This window comes from Polyodon spathula, chromosome 16 (genome assembly GCF_017654505.1).
Source record: "Polyodon spathula isolate WHYD16114869_AA chromosome 16, ASM1765450v1, whole genome shotgun sequence".
NCBI lineage: Eukaryota > Metazoa > Chordata > Actinopteri > Acipenseriformes > Polyodontidae > Polyodon > Polyodon spathula.
This window is the reverse complement of record NC_054549.1, coordinates 20,906,022-20,914,715: the sequence shown is the minus strand read 5'-3', so window position 1 is coordinate 20,914,715 and position 8,694 is coordinate 20,906,022. Positions and strand designations below refer to the sequence as shown.

Genomic DNA, 8,694 nt, shown 5'->3' with positions numbered 1-8,694 from the left:
GTCTGTCCTATTTTGATTGGCTGTTGGCCGCGCCCTTTCTTTATTCCCAGCTTTGCGCCGCGAACAGTAAGAGCCCACTGTTTAACCCCATGGCATAGGACGGTTTTTTTTTTTTTTTTTTTTTTTCTGTTTTTTTTTTTTTCTTTTCTTTTTTTTTTTTTTTTTTTTATGCACCCGGTCCCCCCCCCCCAGGCGGCCTCAGGGTGCCCTCCGCCTCCGGCCCACGGTTTTGTTTCTCCCTTCGCGTCCTCCCACGTCTGCCCCACCTCGGCGCTTCTTTCCCTGTCCCCTGGCTTTATTGCTCTCTTCCGCTACATGTCCTCCCGTCCAGATGTTTCCCCCGTCAAGTTCGAGGCGGGGCTGGTGCCGCTGGCCCTCACTGGCCTAGGGCTTTGCTGCCCCGCCCCCTTGTTAAGCGTGAGCATCCGCGGCCGCGCCCTTTGTGGCCCCCCTTACTTCCATCCGAGTTCCACCCCCCCGCGTAACCTGGACGTTTGCGGAGTGGCCGCCTGGTTTCTGGACGCCCGCTGAGTAGGCGTCCCCCAACGTTGAACCTTTTTGGGTTTCCAACCCCGCGTCTGTTCCGTCGCGCCCACGACCGCAGCACGCGCGGGGGGACTTTTTTTCCTTTTCTTTTCCTTCTTTTTCCCTTTTTTTCCGTATTCCTCTCTGTTTCCGATTTTTCCTTTTTTTTTTCTTGCCGTGTTTGGGCGGCATGCGTTTGCCTGTGTTGGTCCCATGTAGCTGGAAGGGAACGGTCTCATCGTCTAGGTTTGTTTGTCCGGTGTGGCCGGTTGGGTGCTTTTACGTCTGGCGTCCCCGATGGTCCTGATATTCGCACTGGTTGCCCTTCCTCGGCTTAGTTCTGCGGCCCGTTTCTTAGCGATAGCCGCCCCACGGTCAAGCATCTCTGGGCGGCGCCGGAGCCGGCCGTGGCTGCTCCTCCACCCACCCTGACCTTTTTTTTTTTACCCCCCCCCGCTTTTTCCCCGACTCTCCCCCCCCTCTTACCCTTTTTTCACAGCCGCCCCCCTCAGCTCACACGACACCCTTGTTGGAGCCCTCACCGATCAATTAGTAGGCTATGCCCGAGTCGAACACGACTCAGAACGAGTCCATGCCCCCTTTTGTGTATTCCCCCCCCTCATTAATATTAGCGGGTTCTGTGGCGTGGAGCGCGGTGGTTTGTCCTGTCACGTCCGCTGTTTGTTCGGGGTTTCTTCCTATCTGTGGGTATGTTGACCGATCCCAGCTCTCGCGCGCCCTGTGTTCGCTTTGTTTTTGTTGGCCCGCTGTCTTTCTTTCGTTAGATCCGGTCACCGTTTCCCCTCGTTTAAGCGTTTTGTCTCTGCCCTTTCTTTTTTACATCCCTAGTATAACACCTAACTTTTCTCTTTGGGTTATTGTAGATACTCCATAATATTTCACGCAACTCCCCCCGCGCGCGCATGACAATTAGTCACACCAAATCCAAAGCTCCCGCTATTGCCCGAACCTCCTGCAATACAAACACAAATAAACACCAAACACTTACAACAAACACATCACTGTTTGAGGGTCCTTTCTATGGAAGACAACCACCTTATCTACTGCTGGGACTCACTGGCTCCTGGTGGACACATACATATACATATTACTCCCCCAGACTCCACTTCCCCCCTGATCCTCACCCAATACCTATGTAACTACCCACACAAAAAGATCATACAGACTCACGCCCACAACATCATCCGTGGGTGATGGCTCACGTAGCAACCGACCCCATACAAACTAACAACCCCCTTTATAAAAACCCCAAACACTTCTACAACATAGACACCAACAATAAACAATCACCTTAAACACAGGGCAGAAGGATAGATTGAACAAAATTACCTAAATCAGTGAGTCCGATACCAAATAGGAATCTGAAGTAGTCAAAGCCGGTACGGCGGAGCCACTCGCACACATCTTCAATATGAGCACAACACTCCTAGAGCGTCAGATACACTGTGCCACACGCTAACGTGACGGCGATAGCCACCAATTAGATGGAACAGAATAGAGCCTTCGACAACGCGCCCCTGTGCAGGCCACCTGCCCCGCGGCCCGGATGTCCCAATGCCCTACCTTGACCCTCCTTCCACAAGGATCGCCGCGTACGCTTGCCCGCGTTAACCAAAGACCCCCCCCATCGCCCAACCATAGTGCCAAGGTAAACGCCCAAAGCCTGGTGTGTTTCTGTCACTTTATCCGCCCACCCAAGAACCTACTGTTTCGCCCTTCGTCTTGCTAACAGCGTTTTCTGCAGACATAGGACGAATAGTCCACGCTTAGGCCAAAATTCCTCACCCTCCTGGCTGGCGCTGGGTTGTCCCGGTCTGCAGCGGGTATCCTGCCCTGTGGTCCCGCCGTGGGTAAAACGGAAGCAAGAGGCTTCAGAGTGGGGGAGGATTGCCTGGAGAGAAACCAGCAGAGGTTACAAACCGCAGGCAAGAGCATCGCACTCATATTAACAGAGTAAGTAGAGGGGTCCGGAAAAACACAGCGTTACCCGTCCCACACGTTGCTGTAGCTGTTTAAATAGCATCATTAGCCTCCTGACAGCTTTTCACACATCTAATAAAGTCTGTTTCAAAGATCTTTTCTACATGCTCGCTCTAGTGCTCTGGGGGGTTTGAGATCTGTCCTCTAAAAAACATTGCGGGAAGAGATTAATAAAAAACTAAACCCGCACAGACAACAAGAAGCTCTTTTCTGTTCCGTGCCACACATCGCGGATCGGTATCACTGTGTTGCCGGTTTGACCATGTGGGCAAAAATCCTGACACTATCACCAGAGCGGACATTTCAAACAGAGCTCTGAAACAGACTTTACAGTTAGGCATGTAAAAAGCTGTCAGGAGGCTAACGGCGAAGAGAGAAACGACAGCGCGTAATTAAAAAGCTACAGCAACACGTGGACAACATTTGAGAAAATCAGAGATAGTAACTGATAAAACGACGCTGTGGGGATGTCCTCACTTTGTACAACAAAAGAGAAAGTGCCAAAATATTTAGTTTGTTGTCGACTTGCACCCTGTGTGGAGTTTTGCCTGACTGGAGTTAGAAATGGTAAATATAAATATATTAGTGAGATGTCAATGGAGAAGCCCCAACAAGCATAAGTAGTGCAAAACGTGTGTGTGTGTGTGTGTGTGTGTGTGCAGCGGGTTGAGGTGTGTGTGTGTGAGTGTGAGTCTCAGTATGGTGAGTCAGTGTGTCTGTGTGTGTCAGTGTGTGTGTGAGAGTGTGTGTGTGTCAGTGTGAGTCTCAGTCTGTGTGTGTGAGAGTGTGTGTGTGTCAGTGTGAGTCTCAGTCTGTGTGTGTCAGTGTGCGTGTCTCTCTTACAGTATCACACTCAAGAGTCACCTGTGTGTGTCAGTGTGCGTGTGAGAGAATGTCTGTGTGAGAGTGTGAGTGTCTCAGAGCGTGTGTGCGTGTCAGTGTGCGTGTGAGAGAATGGGAGTCAGTCTCAGTGTGAGTATCAGTCTGTTTGTGTGTGTCAGTGTGAGTCTCAGTCTGTGTGTGTCAGTGTGTGTGTGAGAGAGTGTCTCAGTCTGTGTGTGTGTGTGTGGGTCGTGTCAGTTGTCAGCTTGTGTGTGAGTCTCAGTCTGTGTGTGTGAAATGCAGGGATTGGAAGTCTGTACAGGCATGGTGAATACGAAGAAGCTTCTCAGCGCCTCGGCCGGCTGTACTTACAAACACGGCCGGCTCAACAGGCAGAGTCCTGACCACAGCAGAGGGGCCGTCTCGATCAAAGAGCGGGCAGGAGAAAGAGCAGAGAGGGGGCAGCGGATTCACCGTAGGCTGGGAGGGGCCAGCAAGATCTACAGCTTGCCCCTCCGCGGGGGCAGGATCCTGAAGCACTGCCCCCCCGCCTCCGGACAACTGGGTGACTTCGGTGACCTCTGACCCCTGACTGGCACCGACCGCGGCGAGATCCGAGCACGAGGATGACCTGGAAGAGGAGGAGGAGGAAGGCTTCGAGTCTGGGGGGGTCTCCAGTCCTGCGGTGGCCTCCTCCCCCCCAGGGCCCTCCTCCGATGTTGTCAGGGGGACCACGGGGCTGGCGGGGGCCCCTGTCCCACTGTGCTCCGGGTACAGCAGGTTCCGTAGCTTCTCGTCCAGGGTCTTGATGCGGTTGTCCACGAAATCCATCTTTGGGGGACCTTCCCCGTCCGACTCTGGCACCGAGGAGGGCTGGGCCGGGCTGGGGTGGGAAGCTGGGGTCCCGCCCTGGTTCTGGGGGGTCCCCTGGGGGGACAGAGCAGTCAGGACGAGGGGCTGAACGCAAGGCTCCGGGGTGGCACTGCGGGCGTGAACGGGACCCCGGTTCAACTCCGATTCTTCTCGTTCGGGCGTGGCCAAGGTGTCCTCTGCGATCGGGGCGCATTCTTCTGCGCTGCTTCGTTGAGGTGCTGCCGGGGCGGTTGTTGTTTCCTCTCCTTCAATCGTGGCGGGGTGAGTTTGGGGACCCCCCACCCCAGCCTGCAAGATCCCCAACACAGTAGATTCAGCAGCTGGCACACTGGTTGTGGTAGCGGAGGGGTCTGGGAGCCGCGCAGAGCCAGGTAGAGGCTGAGTGGCCGTCTGCCAGCCCTCTTCAGCTAAACACAAGGAAAATTAAGAGCAAGCTTTCAGTGCCTTTCAGTGCAATTCTTTAATGAATTTATTTATTTATCTGTGCTTTGATGCTTTTCGTATTACAAGCTCCCAACATAATTTAGATGTCGAGGGTTGTATTTAATCCTAGAATCAATGTAAATACAAACAATCAATGAAACTACAAAACGATATTGGGTGGGTACCACCCCCCCCCCCACAACAACCAACGGATAGGCTGATATTATCGTCGAAAGTCATAATAGCAGTACAGTAGTGTTTCATGTTAGATTTTGAAATGTCACATTTTTCAATTTGTCAGTTTTTCTGTTAAGTATCTGGGAAAACTATAAAGCGATCTGCAATTCAATATGTTAACAAGGGAAAATTATTCAGCAGCTTTCATTGGACTCTATGAAGCTGAGTGAGTTCATTCTATAGGGTGCTGCTAATCTTTTGGCCAGAGCTGTGTGTGAGATGTGCAGCAATGCTTACCTGCAGCAGAGTCACCATCTATAGGCTGAAGTTCTGCAGAGTCTCCAGCAGGGGTCATGGGGGCACCCTGGCCAGACTGGGACTCGCGGTGTCTGATGGTCTGGTTGATGAAGAACCGCCAGCGACCTACTGGGGAGGACTGGGAGGAATCCACTGTGAGAGAAGAGAGGGTTAGCAACGCTAACGAGTAAAATCCCGTGTTTTTTTTTTTAATCCCAGTTTGGAATGCCCAATAATTGTTTGTATCCCAGTTCACTGCTGCAACCCCCCCCCCCCCCCCCCCCCCCCCACCCCCCACCTCGGGAAAGGACTGGAAACACACGTCCTGCGAAACGTGTTCCTGCCAACCTGTCATTTTGCACACTGTGGATCCACACCTACAGTGCCGGAGGACAACACTGCAGGCGCTCTATCAGCCACAGGGGGCGCTGGTGAACTGTGAACCGCGGATTCCTCTGCCGACCTAATCCCTCCCTACCTAGGCAGCCCTCGGCCAATTGTGCACTGCCACCCGCTAGGAACCCCTGGTCACGGTCGCCTGGATTCGAACCTGCGATCTCCAGGCTATAGGGTGCATCCTGCACTCTTTGCTGGATGCATGTCCTATACAATGAACAATATCATGGCAGATACTAATTGCCTTAATCCTACATTTGTCCTTCTCATCTCATATTCTATTCTAACAGGAAAAACCAAAAAACACTCCATGCGAAAGTCGATGGCCATTGATCGGTATTCGATTGTAAAGGTGAGGGAAGGACCGCAGTTCTTGTTTCGAAAAATCAACACGCTAATGATCTGCGGATTTAAATGCTTCTTAAAGGCAATAACTGGCTGACTTACGTGTGGGTGGGGGTGGAGTGTTGATCTGATCCATCGACCCGGTCTGAAATTAAACACAACGAAGTCTCGTTTCAACTAGGGTAACAGGGTGAAGGTAAATACAGTGCCTGTCTAACACAGCCCATCCGTAAAGGATCATTTTGGGGTCCAGATCAGTTCGCTATTGAAATAAACAGGGTGAAGCTAACACGTCACCTCCCAGCCTCATACGAGGTTATCATGCACTTGCTTGCTAGTCTTCCATATGTCTCTGTATATATAAAGGCTAGAAGCAAAAATTTTTTACCCATCCCCGATATGAGGTTGCTGTGAATGACAGGGTATGTGGGCCGGGGGCGGGAGAGGTTCGGGGGGACGGGGGTGGGGGGCGGGAGCCGAGGACCTTGGTGGGGGAGCGCACCCTCTCCGTGACTAGCTGACCGCAGGAGGTCCGGGCCTCGACCCACGATGCATCGCAAATCCTCCACAAACTTCTCCTTCTCCAGATCCAGCACAAAGTCCTCCTCCACCTGCACACACAGAAATATATAGAGAGAAACACACACACAGACAGAGATATACAGAGAGAAACACACAGAAACAGAGATATACAGAGAAACACATACAGAGAGACAGAGATATACAGAGAGAAACACACACACAGAGGCAGAGATATACAGAGAGAAACACACAGAGGTATACAAACAGAGACAGAGATATATACAGAGAGATACACAGAGACACAGAGAGACAGAGATACACACACAGAGATACACAATAGCGACTGAGATACTAACACAGAGATGCCACACACAGAGATCTAGAGTCTCCCTACAAGTGAAAGGCAGGAGATGAGATTGATGGTGAATTAACCCCACTGTCTGCCTGCCTGCCTGCCTGCCTGCCTGCGTGCGTTACCCTGCCTCTCTCTCTCACCATGTACTCTGCAATGTCCTCGGGTGCGTCTCCGTCGGTGTCGAACTTGAAGGTCACCATCTTGTTATTGTGGGTCTCCAGCTGGCACTCCACCATGTTGTCTCCGCTCGAGGAGATCTGAAGAGGAGAGAGGAGAGGGCGTTACTGCCAGCAGTGTACAGTGTATACACAGCATGATGTGTACAGTGTATACACCATTTCATGTGTGCGGTGTACAGTAGAGGTCTTCACGGGTCTAAATTAGTCAACCCGACCCGAAAAAACAGTGGAACGCTTTTCTTTTCCCCAGCTTAGTATATGCGCTGATTAGATAAAAGCAGTGTTTTTTTTTTTCCAGTCAGCCTGGAAATCTGCTTGTGTAATACAGCTCGTGTACTGAGTAAACAGAATCTGACCCGACCCAATTGTTGCGTGACAATTGTGCACCTGAAAACCCGTCCGGTACGGGTCGGGTCTCGAGTCCTCGGGTCCGGGCACAGCACAGTGCATATCTTGTGTAGTGTGTGCAGAATACAGTACAGCGTCTGCACTGTGTTGCTTACTGTGTGCAGCACAGTGTTTACACGGTGTGCTGTGTGCTGAGCTGTACCTGCAGCATGGTTAGTTGGAAGCGGGCGTTCTTGTCTGCTCTCAGGCAGGACATCCTCCTCTGTGGTTTGGGTTTGTCTTGCTTGCCGTTCCCCCCGGCCCCTTCCTCCACAATCGCAGCGCTCTGCACATCCAGAGGGCCTCTGAGAGAGAGAGAGAGAGAGAGAGAGACAGAGAGAGAGAGAGAGAGAGAGACAGAGTTACCCCTTGCTCAATTCAAAGGTAACGCACTATCCTGCACTGCTGTGTCACTGTGGATATAACTTGTTGTAATCTTAACTTGTTGCATCCTAGTTCATATTGTATAGTAACAGTTTTATTGCATTTCCGTCTTGGATAAATACGCTATTGAATAAAAATAATAATAATAATAATAATAATAATAATAATAATAATAATAATAATTTAAAAACCCTATAGAACACTTAAAATTTAGACAGATTTACTCAGAGCTTTAGAAAATGATCAACAGATGGAAATGGGTGGGATATAACACAGATGTATCAATAGTCAAAACAGTGTCTTGCAATAAAATATAATTAAAAAGCATTGCAAAACAGAAACTTTACATCTAAACAATGAAATAGGAGGCAGACAGTTACCTGAGGACAGAGTCTTGTTTTTGCACTGACTGCTGGAAACTTTCCCTGCTTGTTTGCTGAGACTTCGCCAGCAGCTCCTATCGAGAGTCACCAGTTAATAAAAACCTAATTTTGGGTTTTTTTTTTTTAATAAATTTAAATTGTCAAATTTTTACCCCTGTTTTCTCCCCAATTTAGTGTGCCCAATTATTTTGCGCGCCACCCCCTAGTATCCTCGGCTGTGACACAGCTCACCGATCTCGCTATAAGGCCCCTGCACTCCACACAGAGCGCCTTTACTGTAGGCCCTCGTCTCCAGACCTCGGTGCTAGGCACCGAGTGTCCATAATATATGCCATGTTTAGAGCTGTACCTTTGGGGAGGAATGACATACTGCTGCAGCCCTGTCGCTGTATGCCACAGTGGGTATCAACATGGAGGCTTGTAACAGAATATGGCTTGGTGGTTAGACAGCCTGGATAGTGTGACAACACAAGCTGAGCGCCAGCTTGCATGAACCACGCGTAATAGAGCCTGTTGTTGAGCGATGGGACCCTGGCTGCAATTGAGTATCTGTTGCTGCTGCAGCCCTATCAGCCACCCCCCGGGTGCTGCTGTAATAGCGCTGCTGTAACTGAGCCTGTTGAGA

At 50.7% G+C, this 8,694-nt stretch overlaps 2 protein-coding genes across 2 annotated transcripts; both read right to left on the bottom strand.

The window, feature by feature from the left end:
- Positions 1-1,459: 1,459 nt before the first annotated feature.
- On the bottom strand, positions 1,460-6,025 carry LOC121328975 (serine/threonine-protein kinase WNK3-like). Its single transcript, XM_041274135.1, has 6 exons — positions 5,962-6,025; positions 5,119-5,271; positions 3,721-4,628; positions 2,332-2,437; positions 2,253-2,284; positions 1,460-1,498 (listed from the first exon to the last, which is right to left on the bottom strand). The coding sequence occupies exons 1-6, from the start codon at positions 5,993-5,995 to the stop codon at positions 1,460-1,462; spliced, it is 1,272 nt and encodes a 423-aa protein (XP_041130069.1). The 5' UTR covers positions 5,996-6,025.
- A 127-nt stretch (positions 6,026-6,152) lies between these two features.
- LOC121328974 (serine/threonine-protein kinase WNK3-like) lies at positions 6,153-8,161 on the bottom strand. The gene is made up of 4 exons (XM_041274134.1): positions 8,067-8,161; positions 7,466-7,607; positions 6,877-6,993; positions 6,153-6,470 (listed from the first exon to the last, which is right to left on the bottom strand). The coding sequence occupies exons 2-4, from the start codon at positions 7,517-7,519 to the stop codon at positions 6,153-6,155; spliced, it is 489 nt and encodes a 162-aa protein (XP_041130068.1). The 5' UTR covers positions 7,520-7,607; positions 8,067-8,161.
- Between the last annotated feature and the right edge of the window lie 533 nt (positions 8,162-8,694).